We start from the raw sequence: 22,233 nt of genomic DNA, 5'->3' as shown, positions 1-22,233 counted from the left end.
AAATACATGATTGCTTTCTGTTTAAAAAAGGCATAGGGGCGGCCTCTACTCTGTCCCGTGCATCCCATCCCATCCCATCCCATCCCATCCCCCTCCAATCCAACCAGCCGCCCGCTTCCCGTCATCCGACTCCCTGCTAGTAAGTGTCAGGAGTGAGGCACCGACGAATCAATCAACAAAATCCCCATAGCAATTGTTACTACAGGTTGAAATATTGATCGCCGATTAATTTGCATGAGCTCTTCGTTTGGCCGCGGAAAGGCATCAAATGGGTTTGGGGGTTCTGCTGACCTTTTTGTTCCAATAAATTGTATGCCTTCATTTCCTAGAGTTGATTTGGAAGCCCGAGTGTTCGATAAAATGCCTGAAAGAATATTATCTTATTTCCAATTTATTTATATGTTGAAGCCGGACGGCACTTATTTATAGAGCTTGGACTTCATCTAATCCATACCTCATATTCTCGTACACAGTTCAGCAGTAAAATAGCAAAGGTTGTTATGACATTATGGTTTGATTGCCTATCACTACTCCTTGTCTCCTACTGATTGGAAGATCCAATTTTGGTGAACTCATAAAATTAAGAAATTCACTTCAACTATTCTTTTCAGGTTATGGACATGGTCGACATCGTAGGAGATGAATGCGTACCTTCCTTTACTTTCCCTTTTCCCTTCTCTGCCTCTTATTTATTTTCTTTGTTCCTCTTACCTGTTGAGCACGTATCGATTGGATGGATATAATAAAAAACGGGATGTCCTCGAGCTTAATTCAAGGCGGTTGCTATGCAATATCAATTCTCTAGAAGCTTCACTTAAAAGGGGTACCGGTGGTATTGACCTTTGTCATGTTTCTTGATCTTCCGTAAAAGTTGTATAGCAGTGTTGCAAGGAAGCATTCCGGTAACTTGTTGTGATTTTTATGAACTGATTGACTGCTGTTTTATAATTCGGTGCTCTTTATGTCTAAGTTTTCTTTTGCATGGGGACATGAAATCGGAGAGGCTTTTGCTTGGTCAGATCAAAATGGCTCACGTGAAGAAGTTCTATGGTCTTTCCAGTTCTCAAAAGGCTTCCTGGAAAACCGCATGTTGGATAAGGTTTGCATATAGATCTCATTCCACTTCTGTTCTGACTTATCAGTACCTCATTCTCTATCTTTAATTGACCATGTCTTTCCGAGAAGACGACGTACTAATCGCTCGATTGATATTGATTTATTCCAGATTAAAGTTACATTGACAAAATCAGTTAATATACATCCATCAGTGGGAGTTCGTATAGACAGTAAAAAATATTGCAGTTGACATGGTGATTACAATCTCCTTATTCCCTTGTACGATCTAACTAGTAAAGTTGAGAAGGAGATTATGCTTACATGCCGATAAACAGAGTTTGCGTTCACGGGATTCTTTCAGCAATATTCCAGCCGAAATGATGAGATCTGCAGGAATACAGAGCATTCCGAATGCACCCTGAAATGAGAGATCCTCATCAAGGAGCCAAAATGAATCAACAGAAGTGCGCAAAAATATATACACACACAAAGATATATATGTGTGTGTGTGCGTGTGCTTGTAAACAAACCGACTCTGTGCCTACATCCAACTCTTTAGTGAAGATACTTGCTGAAAACATCAAGATACCATAAAAGAAGCTAGGAAGAAGCAAAAAAGAATAGAATGCAAAGCGGAATTACGGACTCCCTTATATGAAGTACGGTTTGCTGGCCATTTGAAACTTTGAACTCTTTATTCAATGAGAACTTGTCTTCCATAAGATAAGCATGGCGAGAGTCGTCCACAAACGAATCCCGAACGACCTGCAAAAAGGGGAGATCGAGAGGGAATCTCGATTTCCCTCTCCGATGCTTAAATGAGAATTAAATTATAATTTGAGGGATAAATTATAATTTGAGGGAGAAATGAATGAGGGATTCGAAAATACCTGCATTTACTTGCATTATCTTCATTTCAGGGTATCATAATTTGTCGAAGAAATATTGATGAGATAATATTATATTATAAACATATTTAAAAGATAACATTGATTCCCATCCCTATCATATACCCCGAAACTCAGAATTTTGGCCAATTTCTTTTTAGGAAGAAAAAAGTGCAAGCTAATTGAGTCGCATTGATCCGATATAGCAAGAAGGACACATGTTCTCAAAGAGTTATATGTATTGCGATCTCGTGATTAAATTGATCCAATCATCATCGAGTTCAAAATTCAGTTCACTTGCACATCCAAATAATGTATACGGAAAGGGATCCCGTGCAGTGTGTGTGCATTTAATCTCCGAACCAGTCAAATGTATGCAGTCTCGATGAGTCCATGTAATTAATGCATCATTACTTAGCTCGTGATAATAAGATATTTGCTTGGTCTTTCCTCTCTCGGCGAATGCAGGCCAAAAAATCGAAATTTAGATCATAAGGACTTCTCTTTGAAATGAGGGTTTTTGAATCGGAAGGTCTTTGTATCTCTCCCACATAGGAGACGAGATCTAGGCACTACATGAAGCACTAGGCTTTGGTTTTGTCTTTAGATGCCTCAGGAAAAAGCAAACTTATACATATTCTTTTGATATCACGACACATAACTCCTTTTATTTCTTTTGGATATGCTTTTGGCCTAGGAGAAATGTGGAAAATTTAAATTAAGCCACTCAACCATCGATCATTCGACGACCATGCCTAGCTACTTATGCCCGTTATAAATGCTTTTCTTTCCACTTTCTGAATGATGCCCCATTACTTAATCATTGCCTTAATCATCTCTAAAGAAATATGCTGTCTGCATTTTTGCTTCGAGAGAAAATAAAAGCAAACTTTAAATGATACGACCTTGTAAATCCAATAAAAAAAAAACATAAACTTTCTCTTAACTAACATGCAAATAATGACTGGAGATTAAACGTGCTCATGGTGCTTGGGGATCCCTGACCTACCTAAGGTGGGGGATGCATGGCAAGAAAATCTTATCTTTACTCGATTCATGAATTTGTTATATCGATATCACACGAGAACCAGGACAATTGATTCAATCATCGAACATGGAATTATATGCCATTAGCAAGTCAGATCAACTCGACAAAAATAAGGCAACTATTTAAAAGAGCAAAAATATCAATGAATCCTATCCTATCCTATCCTAACTAAGGTAGCATCCTAACAAATTTCAAGCGGCAAAGTAAATCGAAAGAAGCAAATCTTAACCAGCATCAGTACCTAATATAAAAGAAAATCAAGCAGTAAAATCATCAAAAGCAAAAAAAATTCAAGCAGCCCAAAAACTACCTAATCTTTTTACTTTTTTTTTTGTTTTTTTTTTTACTTTTTTAGGATAAATTTCACTTATGGCAGACTAAAAAATATATATAACATAAAAAGAAAAGAAGGATCGAAAACTTTCCTGGAATTAAGCAAATCTCTATGTGTCCGTCTATGCATGCGCAGGTCGAATGCTCGGGTTCCGTCCCAATGGTTTCGGAGTAGTACCACCGACATTATTCTTGAGCCCGACTTGCTTTCTGGTGTACCCATCCGATGCAATCCTTTTATCTCTGCACTCGAGTGAACAGAATGCACGACCGCGACACATGTAGACGTCCTTTTCTGACTCGAACTCCTTCTTGCACGACGCACAGCTCTTGACCAAATCCCCAGACCCAATTGCCCGAATATCATCCCCTGCCTCTTTCTGCGGGAATCGAATGAATGATATGACTTTTTGCATGAGGGTCTTAGACTTTGGGCGGGCAGTAGCACTGCTGGTAGTGCCTCGAGAGGGCTTGACAGCACCGGCCCCGGGATTCACTGTGATCTTCTCCTCCAACTCCTTAGCCTTAAGATGCCGATTCTTGCCTGAGGACTTCGTGCCCATCGAGGCCGGTTTGTCTTGGTTGGGAAGCCTCTTCCTCAACCAAGCTGCAAGAGCACCTTCAGGCGGCATTGCAACGACGCCAATCTCTCCGCAGCAAGTCTGCCAATCCATGTCGTGGAGGCTTAAACTTTGCTTGAATGAGGTTGATCGATGAATGGTTTGGAAGAAAGAAACAGAGGGAAGACCTTTGCTTTGGTTTATATATAAGTATATATATCTAGAGATATAGATCTGATATGCATTACCGATATCATCATCGATATCCTGCAAATATCTAGAGCTCGAGTATCTCGAGATGTCGATGATTTTATATACAGATATTATTAATAATTAATAATACTGATTATTTAAATTCAAATGCTTTGACCTTAAATTTCAAATTTATGAAAATTTAAAACTAGATTGTTAATTATCTTTTGTAACTAATTAGATTTAGATAATATATTCCCGAAAGCTAGTGGTCAGACATGTTAATCATTCACCCAAACCTAAACAAATATAGACCAAAATTATTGGTTTCTATCATATTTTTAACAATATGTATATATATATATACACCCCAAAGCACAATATACTTAAATCACATGATATATTAACCCGAAAGGATTCAAGGGAGAAAATCCAGATCTATCTGTCATAGATATAGATACTCTTTTTATATGAATATATGTTATAGATACTCATTATCATTGTTCAAATTAAGCCTCAGCATAAGAATATCATTATCCAAATTAACGGTTTCGGTTGCTTTATGAACAATATACTTTCCGAAAATCACATGTTTTTAATTTTATGTTATTATGCTTTTGCCTGCCAAAATACGATTTCTGGGAGGAGATACATGTATATCAATATACGTAGATCTGAATGTTCTTTTTTTTTTTTTTGCGATCATTAGGTGTGATTGGGAAAGTTTTTAATTAGTATTGGTTAATAAAAATTTAATAAAATATTTATTACTTTTATTTATCTATCTATCAATCTACCTCTAATATATTATAGTAAAATTTTAAAAAATAATAAATCTTACTATAATTAGATAGATATAGATCTCGTGATATAGATCTGATTTCTTTTCGGTGAACATATTACATACAATATTACTATGACGAATTTTTTAAATGTTTTTTCATCTTAAATTTTAAAAAAATTTCGAATATATGAAATTTAAAAACTAGATAGTTAATTATTTTTTATTACTAAGTAAATTAAGATATTATATTACTGAAAGCTTGTGGTTAGATATGCTGATCACTTGTCCAAATCTAGAGGACTACTAATTGATATTATATTACTGAGCTCGTGGTTAGATGGATACATGGACAGTTTTATTTAGAGGACGACTAATTGATTTATTACTGATGTTATATATATCTATTACACCAAGCGCAAATTTTTCCCGATACTCTTTTTTGATGAATGTGTATTATTGATACTCTTTTTTGATTCGGAGGAGAAAACCCAGATCTATCTGTCTACATATGATCGATATTACCGATACTCTTTTTTGATGAATGTGTATTATTGATTCTCGTTATCATTATATCCAAATTAAGACTCACTAAGAACACATTTCTGGGAGATATAATGTATAAAAATTAAGATTCAACCTTAAAAAAATCATTATCCAAGTTAACTGTTTTGGACTTTCTGAACAATATATTCTCCGAAATCACCAACCTCCAGTGTTATGTTATTATGCTTTTACTTACCAAAATGCGGTTCTGGGAGGAATCAATATATTTAGGTGTGAAAGTTCCTTTCCTTTTTTTTTTCCTGGATCAATATGTGTGAAAGTTTTTTTTTTAATTACGAGTGATTACGGTGTTAATAATTAAATGAAACATTTATCACTCGTATTTATCTATTTATCATTCTATCTATCTATATCCATATCGATCTCCCTCTACTATATTAATAAATCGAGCGATTATGAGACAACATTCTAGAGTCATGCTCACTACTATGCTAGTGAGCAATAATATAATTTTGCATCGTATTGTACGGGAAGGATGTCTATATGGAATGGATATACCACGATGTTCGTGTATCACATCAATGGTTATTTCACACATAATTATATGTGATTATAAACCAGATTTTCTCCTCAATCAAATATATATATATATATATATATATATAACATATCCATAGATTTAATTAAATGCTTTTGTCCATAATTTTCAAATTCAAAAAATTAGAAACTAAATTGTTATCTTTAATAATGAAATAGAATTAGATATATATTCAGTGGAGTCGGCCGGATGGCCTCAGAATGATCGATTGTTTAATGAAATTTTCTCGACTATTCCTATTTGTATAAATTTTTAATTAAAAAGATTCTTTTAAATTTTCAATAGAAATCTTATATTGGCAAAGTGTGTGTGATTGACCCAGAGATAACGAATTAGCATTTGTTCTTTTTACCAGGATAACATAGAGAAAGGTCCTCCCAAGGGAAATCGACAAGACCAACAAAAAGGTTAGACATCAATGTTTGAATATTCAGTCGACATATATATATATATATATATATATATATATGCTTTGTGGACCCAAATTTAGTCTCATTAGGGCCCGAATGCATGCACGCTGATCGCATGGCTTGGGAGTATCCATCATCCTGGAGGACGCATAACGGACACGCGTGAGAATGAGTCGCCACTACCTGCTTATAACCCTGAGGTCGAGGGCTGGTGAGTTGCTCGGCTCTAGGAGTAATGTGTACACCCAGTTTGCTATGGCATAAGGTCCGCAGAACCGAGAATTCCAAGTTCGGGGGTTCAGTTACGTGTGAGCCTATATCCCTTACGCCCTATCGGTACTCTAATTTCTCTATGGTTTGCCATTATTAATTTATTTACCGCGTTGATTAGGTTTTGCTCAACTCGCCCGGTTTGAAATCGTAAATTCGTGGAAATGATTGATTCAATTTAAGGGACCGAAAGAGGAGCGGATCCTCGCGTTAGGGGATCAGTCCACCGTCCTCGCATCTCTAACCAGGCCATGATGGTCGATTCACCATGTGAACCAGGCTTGTGACTCGTGTGGTCTCGCTACGGACCCATGAACCGACTGGACCGGTTCCGACTCTCGGACCTCAAGATTGTCGATTGGGATCATTACATGAGTGAATGTACAAATAAATACCTCACAATGTGTTCTCAAATAATAATTACAAATTACAACAAATGGATTCCAGTTGGCTCACATTCAGTCAATATTCTACTCGTACTCACTGTGAGATTTGAAAGACCGAAACTTAAATTAATGTTACGCGGGCTCGTGAGAGTCGTGGGTCAGGTCCATTTGAACCAACAGATCCCAGGAGGATCAAATGGTCTTCTAGATAGTTGTAGGACCGGTCGAGCTCTGAGGAGATTCTCTAATCCCATTTCACGTATCTTGACCCGAGTCATCCTCCTCTTGGATACTACCAGGGTTAAAACGGTGACTCGAGACTAGATCTCATGTTGCACTCGGGTCGCGCGCACTCAATGTGTTTGGAGCGTTGGGCCCCGTGTCGATGGTTTGTGGCGTTGGATCCCGTGTGAACCGTATCCTATGGGTTTGGGCTCGAACCGTCACAAAACAGACAAAAACAAATAAAATCAGATAAAAACATTCAGAAAGAAACAAAAATAGATAAATAGACAAGTGGTGTGAATTAATTGCCATGTTTGCATGATTATCAGATTATGATTCGAGGTTGCTTGGCAAACATGTTTCTATCCTAAACAGATAAAAACAGAAAGCCCTGGAATGGCATGTAACATTCGACATTGCTGAAAGAAAGGGCTTAACAAACATAATGTATGTCGTCAAACTCTAAGTGTGTGGGTTTCTTTTAAATTCTTCTGTTTTCTAACACTGACAAATTAGCAATAATGACAAAAGAGTGTTTTGTCAGAATCTAAGCTTAGGGTTTTGCCCCGTCCGTTTTCTTGTGTTTATTGTGTCGAGTGTGTGATTAATCCGATTTTATGTTTTTTGACAGATAAACCATATCTAAGCACAAACTTAGGAAAGTGAGGACGCGAAACACCACAAGAGTGTCAAGGTCTCTACTCATGCCCTATGAAGGGCCGGACAACCTTTCACGGGTCGTCCCTGCTTAAAAGTTTTGGACATTCTGAACGATATACTTTTCGAAAATCACTAGCTTCTAGTGTTATGTTATTATGCTTTCGCTTATGAAAATGCGGTTCTGGGATGAATCAATATATTTAGGTGTGAAAGTTTCTTACCTTTTTTTTTTGGGTCGATAGCCGTGAAAGGTTTTTTTTATTAATTACGAGCGGTTGCGATGTTAATAATTAAATAAAAAATTTATCACTTGTATTTATCTATCTATCATTCTATCTATCTATATTCATATCGATCTCCCCTGCTATATTAATAAATCGAGTGATTACGAGACAACATTCTAAAGTCATACTCACTACTTTGATAGTATGCAAAAATATAATTTTGCATCGTATTTTACAGGAAGAAGTCTGTATGGAATGGATATACCACGATGTTCGTGTATCACATTAATTGTTATTTAACACATAAGTATAGGTGATCATACACTAGATTTTCTCCTCAATCAAATATATATATATATAACATATCCATAGATTTAATTAAATGCTTTTGTCCATAATTTTCAAATTCAAAAAAGTAGAAACTAAATTGTTATCTTTAATAATTAAATAGAATTAGATATATATTCAGTGGAGTCGGCCGGATGGCCTCAAAATGATCGATTGTTTAATGAAATTTTCTCGACTATTCCTATTTGTATAAATTTTTAATTAAAAAGATTCTTTTAAATTTTCAATAGAAATATTATATTGGTAAAGTGTGTGTGATTAATCCAGAGATAACGAATTAGCATTTGTTCTTTTTACCAGGATAACATAGATAAAGGTCCTCTCAAGGGAAATCCACAAGACTAACAAAAAGGTTAAACATCAATGTTTGAATATTCAATCGACATATATACATGTTGTGCGGACTCGAATGCATGCGCGCTGATCGCATGGCTTGGGAGTGTCCACCTTCCCGAATGACGCATAACGGACAGGTGTGAGAATGAGTCGCCACTACCTGTCTATAACCCTGAGGTCGAGGGCTGGTGAGTTACTCGGGTCTAGGGGTAATGTGTACACCTAGTTTTCTATGGCATAAGGTCTGCGGAACCGAGGGTTCCAAGTTCGGGGGTTCAATTATGTGCGAGCCTATATCCCGCATGCCCTACCGGTACTCTAGTTTATCTAAGGTTTGCCATTATTAATTTATGTACTTGTTGTAAGGACCCGAATGTGGATTCTCGTCGGGACCCGCATGCACACTTTTGGATCGCGCAGCTTGAGAGTGTTCACCTTCCCGGGGATGCGTGACGGATACGCGTGAGAAGGAGTCGCCAGTTATCATTTTACGACCCGAAGGTCGAGGGCCGATAAGTTACCCGTGTCTAAGGGTATGAAACGCATAGTTTTGCTAAGGCATTAGTCTGTGCGAAATCGGAAAGTCCGAGTTTGGGGGTTCACGTTACGTGCGGGCATATATCTGGCACGCCCTTTCGGTACTCTAGTTTGCTAGACTTGCATGTTTTAATCATTTACCGCTTGAATTAAGCTGCACTCGGCTTACCTGTTTTGACACAGAAAATTCGGTGAACCAAATGATATCGGTTGAAAAGCCGAGAGAGAAGCAGACCTGTATGTCAAGGAATCAGTTCACAATCTTGCGTTACAGTTCATCAAACAGTGATGGTTGAATTCCTGCGTGAACTGGAACCGGATATCTTGGGTTTACTCTTGTCTAGGCAAGTATTAGACCGATTCGATTAATTCGACACTCGGACCATTTGCTCACCGATTGAGATTCTTACAGAATGAATGTACAAAATAAATCCTTACAATGCTCTCAAAATTCAGAAAATTACAAATAAAAAATAGTCGAATCCCAATCAGTTTGCTTTCGGTTATTATTCCGCTCAGACTCGCCGTGAGTTCAGGGAAACACCGAAAAACTGAAATTTAACTGAACTCTCAGTGAATAGGGCGTTGGACCCTGTAATCGATGGTTTGGACCCTAAGTGCGATGCGTCCTATGGGTCGGGCTCAACTCGCATGGACAAACAATAGTAGAAAAATAACAAACAACATGCAAATTGCAGACAATATGTTTATTATTACCAAGTGTTCATGGATTAATAGATAATTAACACGGGGGTATTTTTTCAAGCAAATGCCATATGCTAAGCAAACAATGGTGCAAAACATTTTGCATTTGACTTTGCTTTGAGAACTTGACAAATAGAGTCAAATCTCGTGTGTGTGGATTGCTTTTAGATTTATTTTGTATTGTAATACTGAATTTTCACTGAATTAGTCAAACTCGTGTTTTGACTATAGATTTGGAACCTAGAGTTTTGCCTAACCATTATCTAGTGTTTGGTTAGGTCGAGTAAAAGGTTAATCAGTGTTTTGCATATTTTGCGACCGAGATAACCGTTCTAGTTACCCGAGTCTATGATAGGATAACAGAAACTTATAAGTGGATAAGAAAAGGCTTTGCAGATGAACCTGCACCTGAACAAGTAGCCTATTCTTATCCTGATACCGTAGTATTTTTGCCAAGCTAACCCTAAGGGTGTCGCTGAATTGTGAAAAGACGATTATGCCATTTATTTGAAAATTGCTTTTAGAAAAAGGAAACATCGCAGTGCAAGCCACCTCGGCCTATAGCCAGTGTCGACCAATTCCCTGGATCATCCAGGGATGTGCAAGAACCCCGAAAAAGCCAAAGAACCAATTGATCTAACCGGAAGTGATTTAGAAAGATCTTCTGTATCTTGACCTGAGTTACTTGAAATCAGGTAAAAACTCAAGTTGAGACACACAAGTCCTTTCTAGACGTCCATGCTACATCGGACTACGCATTTCGAGTTTTGAAATGGACAAGTTTTGAAAAGGGCATTAACGTTATTTAACAACTCATCCACGCGAGTTATCAGTTAATTACCAATTCATGTAAGAGTTGTCAGTGTGAAGTGGGTTTAATCATGTGAGCGTCTTGATTAACCCGTTTGTGAATTACAACTTAAAATTAAATGCCGAATGCAGCAAATGGGCGAGTTACAAACAATCAGACAAATCATGGATTGATCCACTGAATGGAGTTTGAATACCCTAAAAACTTATTTTAATGAAAACAATTCATGGCACGGCGATCAAGACGAGTCTAGGAAGTTCGAGGATAATTTGGTCAAAATGACCAAAATACCCTCGGAACCCAAATGGCCCCGAAAGAGTCACCGATACATGAATTCATGCATTTTTACTTTAAAAACAATGTTTTAAAGTTGTTAGCATGCAGGATTTGCAACGATATTGAAATTTGCAATTTACACAAAATCCGAGAAATGGATTTCATCGAGGTAAAGAGACTGTTTTTTACCCGAATAAGGTCAAAGAACTCTCGACTCTTTCCTCTTAAGAATAGCCGTGAGTTCCATTGAACCGTTTTGGGTTTCAAGCGTTCTCTTTAACCCAATTTCGACTATTTCTCGCATGCTGAAATGTTAAACGCGATAAATAACACGTATTTAACAAAAGCCGATATTGCCAAGAGTTTGGAAAACGCATTCAAGCATACAAACATGCACAAACACGTTATTTATAGAATCAATAAAACAATACCGGCTCCATGGCTACGGGAAAACATAAATATTCGGGAAACAACTCAAATCGAGGCAAGGAAACCAGTCTTGACCCGAAAAGGTCAAGAGTACCCTCGGTTACCTCTTCAAGAGGTTAATCCGAGAGGTGCCTTGTCTTTTCCGGGTCGATATGGTTTTCTCGACTTAGATTTAAACATTTCCTGACATGCCAGCACGTAATACGATGACAAACATGCATGATATAACAATGAAATTGCATAAAAATTAAAACTTGAAAGTGAAAACATGCAAATGAAAATCTTTTGAAACTATTTTTGGTTATAATATTCCATTTAACAATCGAAAATATCATAATTTTTTTTTATACTAGGTAATCTCCAAATGAAGGTAATATGAATTTTCTAAATCAAATTTTCTTGATTTTTTATTTTTCAGATTAAATTTAATAAAAATATTTTTTTAAAGTAATCTCATCATAAAATTCGATATCTTGATTTCTTTAATTTTTTGAATGTAAATAATAGAATGGACTCGAAATGAATGAGAAGATTTAATAATCTTGAATTTCAAAAATAAAAATTAATATTTCATACATAAATAATAACATCAAAGTAAGTATATATTAGTATATATTCATACATAATAAAAAATATATTAACATATGGATACATGGACAACTTTTATTGTGTATATATATATATATAGTAAGAAAAAGTATGTATGAATTATATGTTATTATAGAAATCTATTTTGAAAAATAGATTAGATAATATTTTATAGATAAATATAAATTATATTTTCTTTACATAAAACAAATCAGATTTGTTTACTGAAAAGGAAAGACATATCAAATCATATTTTATTTAGATTATATATGATAGTTATAAATATTAATTATCATATACATAAACATGGTCCTATTCAACTCTAAAGAATACGTCTACAACTAGAGGAAGCTCTCAAAACGTATGTCTATCCCTAAATGCAAGTGAGTTCGTTAGATTATTTTTGTCTATCTTTTTGCTTTTTTTTTCCTCATATTGTTTTCCAAAATTGGTGATGTGAGTTATATTTCTAGATGTAAGAAAGTCGATTAGATTTTTTCATTTTTTCATTTTTTTTGTCCATCTTTTTGCTTCTTCTTTTTTTCCTCATATTGTTTTTCAAAATTGGTAATGTGAGTTTTGTCTCTCGAATGGTACAGCTACCACTATACGTAAGCTCTCCGAAAGTAAATATCGTTTACTACTAAACTTGAAGTTATATGTTTATTTTATTCTTTCTATTTCACTTTTGATTCTCGAAGGAATTTTTTTGCTATTTTTATCTTCTTTTTTTTTAAAGATTGGTGATGTGGGTTTCGTCTATCGAAATGTATTGCTACCTCTATACGTAAGCTCTCATAAGGTAAGATTATCTCCTACTAAACTTGAATTTATTTGTTTATTTTATTCTTTTGGTTTTACTTTTGATTATGGAAAGAATTTTTCTTTCTCGCCATCTGTTGCAGCAGATGGAAAATTTACCCCTACCAATACCATCACTCCTAGTGTGAAATTGAGTAAACTAATAATTTGCCTCTCATGAGATCGATGTTACATCCAGTATGATCTTAAGAAAATTTTTACATCAATTTTGATCCTGACTTATTAAATATACATCATATTGCTCATTCCGTCTATCTACCGTTAAAAACTTGACAGAACCCTCTAATGGAATGGGCAATATGATATACATTTAATAGGTCAAGGTCAAAATTAGTGTAAAAAACGAAAAAGATGTTTTCGTCCACTATTGGACAGTAGGCAGATGGAATGGGTCAGTTAATGTACATTTAATCTATCAATATTCAATTTGATGTAAAAAATTTCTTGAGATCTGATTTGATGTAACATTAATCTTTCGAGAGGCAAATTATTAGTATACTCGTGTGAGGAAATTTAATTAAAAAATGCACGTGAGTTGCACATGACACGTGAAAAAATCAAAAGAAAATTTGAATTTATCTAAGGAAAAAGCATAGGGGCGGCCTCTACTCTGTCCCGTGCATCCCATCCCATCCCATCCCATCCCATCCCCCTCCAATCCAACCAGCCGCCCGCTTCCCGTCATCCGACTCCCTGCTAGTAAGTGTCAGGAGTGAGGCACCGACGAATCAATCAACAAAATCCCCATAGCAATTGTTACTACAGGTTGAAATATTGATCGCCGATTAATTTGCATGAGCTCTTCGTTTGGCCGCGGAAAGGCATCAAATGGGTTTGGGGGTTCTGCTGACCTTTTTGTTCCAATAAATTGTATGCCTTCATTTCCTAGAGTTGATTTGGAAGCCCGAGTGTTCGATAAAATGCCTGAAAGAATATTATCTTATTTCCAATTTATTTATATGTTGAAGCCGGACGGCACTTATTTATAGAGCTTGGACTTCATCTAATCCATACCTCATATTCTCGTACACAGTTCAGCAGTAAAATAGCAAAGGTTGTTATGACATTATGGTTTGATTGCCTATCACTACTCCTTGTCTCCTACTGATTGGAAGATCCAATTTTGGTGAACTCATAAAATTAAGAAATTCACTTCAACTATTCTTTTCAGGTTATGGACATGGTCGACATCGTAGGAGATGAATGCGTACCTTCCTTTACTTTCCCTTTTCCCTTCTCTGCCTCTTATTTATTTTCTTTGTTCCTCTTACCTGTTGAGCACGTATCGATTGGATGGATATAATAAAAAACGGGATGTCCTCGAGCTTAATTCAAGGCGGTTGCTATGCAATATCAATTCTCTAGAAGCTTCACTTAAAAGGGGTACCGGTGGTATTGACCTTTGTCATGTTTCTTGATCTTCCGTAAAAGTTGTATAGCAGTGTTGCAAGGAAGCATTCCGGTAACTTGTTGTGATTTTTATGAACTGATTGACTGCTGTTTTATAATTCGGTGCTCTTTATGTCTAAGTTTTCTTTTGCATGGGGACATGAAATCGGAGAGGCTTTTGCTTGGTCAGATCAAAATGGCTCACGTGAAGAAGTTCTATGGTCTTTCCAGTTCTCAAAAGGCTTCCTGGAAAACCGCATGTTGGATAAGGTTTGCATATAGATCTCATTCCACTTCTGTTCTGACTTATCAGTACCTCATTCTCTATCTTTAATTGACCATGTCTTTCCGAGAAGACGACGTACTAATCGCTCGATTGATATTGATTTATTCCAGATTAAAGTTACATTGACAAAATCAGTTAATATACATCCATCAGTGGGAGTTCGTATAGACAGTAAAAAATATTGCAGTTGACATGGTGATTACAATCTCCTTATTCCCTTGTACGATCTAACTAGTAAAGTTGAGAAGGAGATTATGCTTACATGCCGATAAACAGAGTTTGCGTTCACGGGATTCTTTCAGCAATATTCCAGCCGAAATGATGAGATCTGCAGGAATACAGAGCATTCCGAATGCACCCTGAAATGAGAGATCCTCATCAAGGAGCCAAAATGAATCAACAGAAGTGCGCAAAAATATATACACACACAAAGATATATATGTGTGTGTGTGCGTGTGCTTGTAAACAAACCGACTCTGTGCCTACATCCAACTCTTTAGTGAAGATACTTGCTGAAAACATCAAGATACCATAAAAGAAGCTAGGAAGAAGCAAAAAAGAATAGAATGCAAAGCGGAATTACGGACTCCCTTATATGAAGTACGGTTTGCTGGCCATTTGAAACTTTGAACTCTTTATTCAATGAGAACTTGTCTTCCATAAGATAAGCATGGCGAGAGTCGTCCACAAACGAATCCCGAACGACCTGCAAAAAGGGGAGATCGAGAGGGAATCTCGATTTCCCTCTCCGATGCTTAAATGAGAATTAAATTATAATTTGAGGGATAAATTATAATTTGAGGGAGAAATGAATGAGGGATTCGAAAATACCTGCATTTACTTGCATTATCTTCATTTCGGTATCATAATTTGTCGAAGAAATATTGATGAGATAATATTATATTATAAACATATTTAAAAGATAACATTGATTCCCATCCCTATCATATACCCCGAAACTCAGAATTTTGGCCAATTTCTTTTTAGGAAGAAAAAAGTGCAAGCTAATTGAGTCGCATTGATCCGATATAGCAAGAAGGACACATGTTCTCAAAGAGTTATATGTATTGCGATCTCGTGATTAAATTGATCCAATCATCATCGAGTTCAAAATTCAGTTCACTTGCACATCCAAATAATGTATACGGAAAGGGATCCCGTGCAGTGTGTGTGCATTTAATCTCCGAACCAGTCAAATGTATGCAGTCTCGATGAGTCCATGTAATTAATGCATCATTACTTAGCTCGTGATAATAAGATATTTGCTTGGTCTTTCCTCTCTCGGCGAATGCAGGCCAAAAAATCGAAATTTAGATCATAAGGACTTCTCTTTGAAATGAGGGTTTTTGAATCGGAAGGTCTTTGTATCTCTCCCACATAGGAGACGAGATCTAGGCACTACATGAAGCACTAGGCTTTGGTTTTGTCTTTAGATGCCTCAGGAAAAAGCAAACTTATACATATTCTTTTGATATCACGACACATAACTCCTTTTATTTCTTTTGGATATGCTTTTGGCCTAGGAGAAATGTGGAAAATTTAAATTAAGCCACTCAACCATCGATCATTCGACGACCATGCCTAGCTACTTATGCCCGTTATAAATGCTTTTCTTTCCACTTTCTGAATGATGCCCCATTACTTAATCATTGCCTTAATCATCTCTAAAGAAATATGCTGTCTGCATTTTTGCTTCGAGAGAAAATAAAAGCAAACTTTAAATGATACGACCTTGTAAATCCAATAAAAAAAAACATAAACTTTCTCTTAACTAACATGCAAATAATGACTGGAGATTAAACATAGTGCTTGGGGATCCCTGACCTACCTAAGGTGGGGGATGCATGGCAAGAAAATCTTATCTTTACTCGATTCATGAATTTGTTATATCGATATCACACGAGAACCAGGACAATTGATTCAATCATCGAACATGGAATTATATGCCATTAGCAAGTCAGATCAACTCGACAAAAATAAGGCAACCATCTAAAAGAGCAAAAATATCAATGAAAAGAAGCAAATCTTAACCAGCATCAGTACCTAATATAAAAGAAAATCAAGCAGTAAAATCATCAAAAGCAAAAAAAATTCAAGCAGCCCAAAAACTACCTAATCTTTTTACTTTTTTTTTTTGTTTTTTTTTTTTTACTTTTTTAGGATAAATTTTACTTATGGCAGACTAAAAAATATATATAACATAAAAAGAAAAGAAGGATCGAAAACTTTCCTGGAATTAAGCAAATCTCTATGTGTCCGTCTATGCATGCGCAGGTCGAATGCTCGGGTTCCGTCCCAATGGTTTCGGAGTAGTACCACCGACATTATTCTTGAGCCCGACTTGCTTTCTGGTGTACCCATCCGATGCAATCCTTTTATCTCTGCACTCGAGTGAACAGAATGCACGACCGCGACACATGTAGACGTCCTTTTCTGACTCGAACTCCTTCTTGCACGACGCACAGCTCTTGACCAAATCCCCAGACCCAATTGCCCGAATATCATCCCCTGCCTCTTTCTGCGGGAATCGAATGAATGATATGACTTTTTGCATGAGGGTCTTAGACTTTGGGCGGGCAGTAGCACTGCTGGTAGTGCCTCGAGAGGGCTTGACAGCACCGGCCCCGGGATTCACTGTGATCTTCTCCTCCAACTCCTTAGCCTTAAGATGCCGATTCTTGCCTGAGGACTTCGTGCCCATCGAGGCCGGTTTGTCTTGGTTGGGAAGCCTCTTCCTCAACCAAGCTGCAAGAGCACCTTCAGGCGGCATTGCAACGACGCCAATCTCTCCGCAGCAAGTCTGCCAATCCATGTCGTGGAGGCTTAAACTTTGCTTGAATGAGGTTGATCGATGAATGGTTTGGAAGAAAGAAACAGAGGGAAGACCTTTGCTTTGGTTTATATATAAGTATATATATCTAGAGATATAGATCTGATATGCATTACCGATATCATCATCGATATCCTGCAAATATCTAGAGCTCGAGTATCTCGAGATGTCGATGATTTTATATACAGATATTATTAATAATTAATAATACTGATTATTTAAATTCAAATGCTTTGACCTTAAATTTCAAATTTATGAAAATTTAAAACTAGATTGTTAATTATCTTTTGTAACTAATTAGATTTAGATAATATATTCCCGAAAGCTAGTGGTCAGACATGTTAATCATTCACCCAAACCTAAACAAATATAGACCAAAATTATTGGTTTCTATCATATTTTTAACAATATGTATATATATATATACACCCCAAAGCACAATATACTTAAATCACATGATATATTAACCCGAAAGGATTCAAGGGAGAAAATCCAGATCTATCTGTCATAGATATAGATACTCTTTTTATATGAATATATGTTATAGATACTCATTATCATTGTTCAAATTAAGCCTCAGCATAAGAATATCATTATCCAAATTAACGGTTTCGGTTGCTTTATGAACAATATACTTTCCGAAAATCACATGTTTTTAATTTTATGTTATTATGCTTTTGCCTGCCAAAATACGATTTCTGGGAGGAGATACATGTATATCAATATACGTAGATCTGAATGTTCTTTTTTTTTTTTTTTTGCGATCATTAGGTGTGATTGGGAAAGTTTTTAATTAGTATTGGTTAATAAAAATTTAATAAAATATTTATTACTTTTATTTATCTATCTATCAATCTACCTCTAATATATTATAGTAAAATTTTAAAAAATAATAAATCTTACTATAATTAGATAGATATAGATCTCGTGATATAGATCTGATTTCTTTTCGGTGAACATATTACATACAATATTACTATGACGAATTTTTTAAATGTTTTTTCATCTTAAATTTTAAAAAAATTTCGAATATATGAAATTTAAAAACTAGATAGTTAATTATTTTTTATTACTAAGTAAATTAAGATATTATATTACTGAAAGCTTGTGGTTAGATATGCTGATCACTTGTCCAAATCTAGAGGACTACTAATTGATATTATATTACTGAGCTCGTGGTTAGATGGATACATGGACAGTTTTATTTAGAGGACGACTAATTGATTTATTACTGATGTTATATATATCTATTACACCAAGCGCAAATTTTTCCCGATACTCTTTTTTGATGAATGTGTATTATTGATACTCTTTTTTGATTCGGAGGAGAAAACCCAGATCTATCTGTCTACATATGATCGATATTACCGATACTCTTTTTTGATGAATGTGTATTATTGATTCTCGTTATCATTATATCCAAATTAAGACTCACTAAGAACACATTTCTGGGAGATATAATGTATAAAAATTAAGATTCAACCTTAAAAAAATCATTATCCAAGTTAACTGTTTTGGACTTTCTGAACAATATATTCTCCGAAATCACCAACCTCCAGTGTTATGTTATTATGCTTTTACTTACCAAAATGCGGTTCTGGGAGGAATCCATATATTTAGGTGTGAAAGTTCCTTTCCTTTTTTTTTTCCTGGATCAATATGTGTGAAAGTTTTTTTTTTAATTACGAGTGATTACGGTGTTAATAATTAAATGAAACATTTATCACTCGTATTTATCTATTTATCATTCTATCTATCTATATCCATATCGATCTCCCTCTACTATATTAATAAATCGAGCGATTATGAGACAACATTCTAGAGTCATGCTCACTACTATGGTAGTGAGCAATAATATAATTTTGCATCGTATTGTACGGGAAGGATGTCTATATGGAATGGATATACCACGATGTTCGTGTATCACATCAATGGTTATTTCACACATAATTATATGTGATTATAAACCAGATTTTCTCCTCAATCAAATATATATATATATATAACATATCCATAGATTTAATTAAATGCTTTTGTCCATAATTTTCAAATTCAAAAAAGTAGAAACTAAATTGTTATCTTTAATAATGAAATAGAATTAGATATATATTCAGTGGAGTCGGCCGGATGGCCTCAGAATGATCGATTGTTTAATGAAATTTTCTCGACTATTCCTATTTGTATAAATTTTTAATTAAAAAGATTCTTTTAAATTTTCAATAGAAATCTTATATTGGCAAAGTGTGTGTGATTGACCCAGAGATAACGAATTAGCATTTGTTCTTTTTACCAGGATAACATAGAGAAAGGTCCTCCCAAGGGAAATCGACAAGACCAACAAAAAGGTTAGACATCAATGTTTGAATATTCAGTCGACATATATATATATATATATATATATATGCTTTGTGGACCCAAATTTAGTCTCATTAGGGCCCGAATGCATGCACGCTGATCGCATGGCTTGGGAGTATCCATCATCCTGGAGGACGCATAACGGACACGCGTGAGAATGAGTCGCCACTACCTGCTTATAACCCTGAGGTCGAGGGCTGGTGAGTTGCTCGGCTCTAGGAGTAATGTGTACACCCAGTTTGCTATGGCATAAGGTCTGCAGAACCGAGAATTCCAAGTTCGGGGGTTCAGTTACGTGTGAGCCTATATCCCTTACGCCCTATCGGTACTCTAATTTCTCTATGGTTTGCCATTATTAATTTATTTACCGCGTTGATTAGGTTTTGCTCAACTCGCCCGGTTTGAAATCGTAAATTCGTGGAAATGATTGATTCAATTTAAGGGACCGAAAGAGGAGCGGATCCTCGCGTTAGGGGATCAGTCCACCGTCCTCGCATCTCTAACCAGGCCATGATGGTCGATTCACCATGTGAACCAGGCTTGTGACTCGTGTGGTCTCGCTAGTCTCGGGGACCCATGAACCGACTGGACCGGTTCCGACTCTCGGACCTCAAGATTGTCGATTGGGATCATTACATGAGTGAATGTACAAATAAATACCTCACGATGTGTTCTCAAATAATAATTACAAATTACAACAAATGGATTCCAGTTGGCTCACATTCAGTCAATATTCTACTCGTACTCACTGTGAGATTTGAAAGACCGAAACTTAAATTAATGTTACGCGGGCTCGTGAGAGTCGTGGGTCAGGTCCATTTGAACCAACAGATCCCAGGAGGATCAAATGGTCTTCTAGATAGTTGTAGGACCGGTCGAGCTCTGAGGAGATTCTCTAATCCCATTTCACGTATCTTGACCCGAGTCATCCTCCTCTTGGATACTACCAGGGTTAAAACGGTGACTCGAGACTAGATCTCATGTTGCACTCGGGTCGCGCGCACTCAATGTGTTTGGAGCGTTGGGCCCCGTGTCGATGGTTTGTGGCGTTGGATCCCGTGTGAACCGTATCCTATGGGTTTGGGCTCGAACCGTCACAAAACAGACAAAAACAAATAAAATCAGATAAAAACATTCAAAAGAAACAAAAATAGATAAATAGACAAGTGGTGTGAATTAATTGCCATGTTTGCATGATTATCAGATTATGATTCGAGGTTGCTTGGCAAACATGTTTCTATCCTAAACAGATAAAAACAGAAAGCCCTGGAATGGCATGTAACATTCGACATTGCTGAAAGAAAGGGCTTAACAAACATAATGTATGTCGTCAAACTCTAAGTGTGTGGGTTTCTTTTAAATTCTTCTGTTTTCTAACACTGACAAATTAGCAATAATGACAAAAGAGTGTTTTGTCAGAATCTAAGCTTAGGGTTTTGCCCCGTCCGTTTTCTTGTGTTTATTGTGTCGAGTGTGTGATTAATCCGATTTTATGTTTTTTGACAGATAAACCATATCTAAGCACAAACTTAGGAAAGTGAGGACGCGAAACACCACAAGAGTGTCAAGGTCTCTACTCATGCCCTATGAAGGGCCGGACAACCTTTCACGGGTCGTCCCTGCTTAAAAGTTTTGGACATTCTGAACGATATACTTTTCGAAAATCACTAGCTTCTAGTGTTATGTTATTATGCTTTCGCTTATGAAAATGCGGTTCTGGGATGAATCAATATATTTAGGTGTGAAAGTTTCTTACCTTTTTTTTTTGGGTCGATAGCCGTGAAAGGTTTTTTTTATTAATTACGAGCGGTTGCGATGTTAATAATTAAATAAAAAATTTATCACTTGTATTTATCTATCTATCATTCTATCTATCTATATTCATATCGATCTCCCCTGCTATATTAATAAATCGAGTGATTACGAGACAACATTCTAAAGTCATACTCACTACTTTGATAGTATGCAAAAATATAATTTTGCATCGTATTTTACAGGAAGAAGTCTGTATGGAATGGATATACCACGATGTTCGTGTATCACATTAATTGTTATTTAACACATAAGTATAGGTGATCATACACTAGATTTTCTCCTCAATCAAATATATATATATATAACATATCCATAGATTTAATTAAATGCTTTTGTCCATAATTTTCAAATTCAAAAAAGTAGAAACTAAATTGTTATCTTTAATAATTAAATAGAATTAGATATATATTCAGTGGAGTCGGCCGGATGGCCTCAAAATGATCGATTGTTTAATGAAATTTTCTCGACTATTCCTATTTGTATAAATTTTTAATTAAAAAGATTCTTTTAAATTTTCAATAGAAATATTATATTGGTAAAGTGTGTGTGATTAATCCAGAGATAACGAA

General features: G+C 35.9%; 2 protein-coding genes and 2 long non-coding RNA genes across 10 annotated transcripts; 2 read left to right on the top strand and 2 right to left on the bottom strand.

The window, feature by feature from the left end:
• LOC116212807 lies at window positions 1-1,381 on the top strand. Of its 4 annotated transcripts, XM_031547516.1 has the most exons (5): window positions 4-310; window positions 409-494; window positions 612-647; window positions 971-1,099; window positions 1,226-1,381. In XM_031547516.1, exons 1-5 carry the CDS (start codon window positions 235-237, stop codon window positions 1,304-1,306), a joined length of 408 nt encoding a protein of 135 aa, XP_031403376.1. In that variant the 5' UTR covers window positions 4-234; the 3' UTR covers window positions 1,307-1,381. The 4 variants fall into 4 exon arrangements, 1 of the variants encoding a protein (XP_031403376.1); XR_004157931.1 differs by lacking the exon at window positions 409-494 and having other exon boundaries at window positions 8-310; window positions 971-1,235; XR_004157932.1 differs by lacking the exon at window positions 409-494 and having other exon boundaries at window positions 1-205; window positions 612-1,235.
• Window positions 976-3,118, bottom strand: LOC116212808. The gene is made up of 2 exons (XR_004157933.1): window positions 1,703-3,118; window positions 976-1,474 (listed from the first exon to the last, which is right to left on the bottom strand). It is a non-coding gene; the product is annotated as an uncharacterized LOC116212808 (long non-coding RNA).
• Window positions 3,119-13,533: 10,415 nt separating this feature from the next.
• LOC116212903 lies at window positions 13,534-14,930 on the top strand. Of its 4 annotated transcripts, XM_031547645.1 has the most exons (5): window positions 13,534-13,859; window positions 13,958-14,043; window positions 14,161-14,196; window positions 14,520-14,648; window positions 14,775-14,930. In XM_031547645.1, exons 1-5 carry the CDS (start codon window positions 13,784-13,786, stop codon window positions 14,853-14,855), a joined length of 408 nt encoding a protein of 135 aa, XP_031403505.1. In that variant the 5' UTR covers window positions 13,534-13,783; the 3' UTR covers window positions 14,856-14,930. The 4 variants fall into 4 exon arrangements, 1 of the variants encoding a protein (XP_031403505.1); XR_004157960.1 differs by lacking the exon at window positions 13,958-14,043 and having other exon boundaries at window positions 13,535-13,859; window positions 14,520-14,784; XR_004157961.1 differs by lacking the exon at window positions 13,958-14,043 and having other exon boundaries at window positions 13,534-13,754; window positions 14,161-14,784.
• LOC116212904 lies at window positions 14,525-15,505 on the bottom strand. Its single transcript, XR_004157962.1, has 2 exons — window positions 15,252-15,505; window positions 14,525-15,023 (listed from the first exon to the last, which is right to left on the bottom strand). It is a non-coding gene; the product is annotated as an uncharacterized LOC116212904 (long non-coding RNA).
• Between the last annotated feature and the right edge of the window lie 6,728 nt (window positions 15,506-22,233).

Source organism: Punica granatum, chromosome 7 (genome assembly GCF_007655135.1).
Source record: "Punica granatum isolate Tunisia-2019 chromosome 7, ASM765513v2, whole genome shotgun sequence".
Lineage (NCBI taxonomy): Eukaryota > Viridiplantae > Streptophyta > Magnoliopsida > Myrtales > Lythraceae > Punica > Punica granatum.
This window is presented reverse-complemented; position numbering and strand designations above follow the sequence as displayed.

What these genes read in the sequence shown, in the direction of transcription:
- LOC116212903 (XM_031547645.1), top strand. Translation starts at nt 13,784, where the DNA reads ATGAGCTCTTCGTTTGGCCGCGGAAAGGCATCAAATGGGTTTGGGGGT. An exon ending in CCTTTTTGTTCCAATAAATT is followed by an intron (nt 13,860 to 13,957) that starts GTATGCCTTCAT and finishes TATATGTTGAAG; the next exon opens with CCGGACGGCACTTATTTATA. An exon ending in ACATCGTAGGAGATGAATGC is followed by an intron (nt 14,197 to 14,519) that starts GTACCTTCCTTT and finishes TTTATGTCTAAG; the next exon opens with TTTTCTTTTGCATGGGGACA.
- LOC116212807 (XM_031547516.1), top strand. Translation starts at nt 235, where the DNA reads ATGAGCTCTTCGTTTGGCCGCGGAAAGGCATCAAATGGGTTTGGGGGT. An exon ending in CCTTTTTGTTCCAATAAATT is followed by an intron (nt 311 to 408) that starts GTATGCCTTCAT and finishes TATATGTTGAAG; the next exon opens with CCGGACGGCACTTATTTATA. An exon ending in TCAGCAGTAAAATAGCAAAG is followed by an intron (nt 495 to 611) that starts GTTGTTATGACA and finishes TATTCTTTTCAG; the next exon opens with GTTATGGACATGGTCGACAT.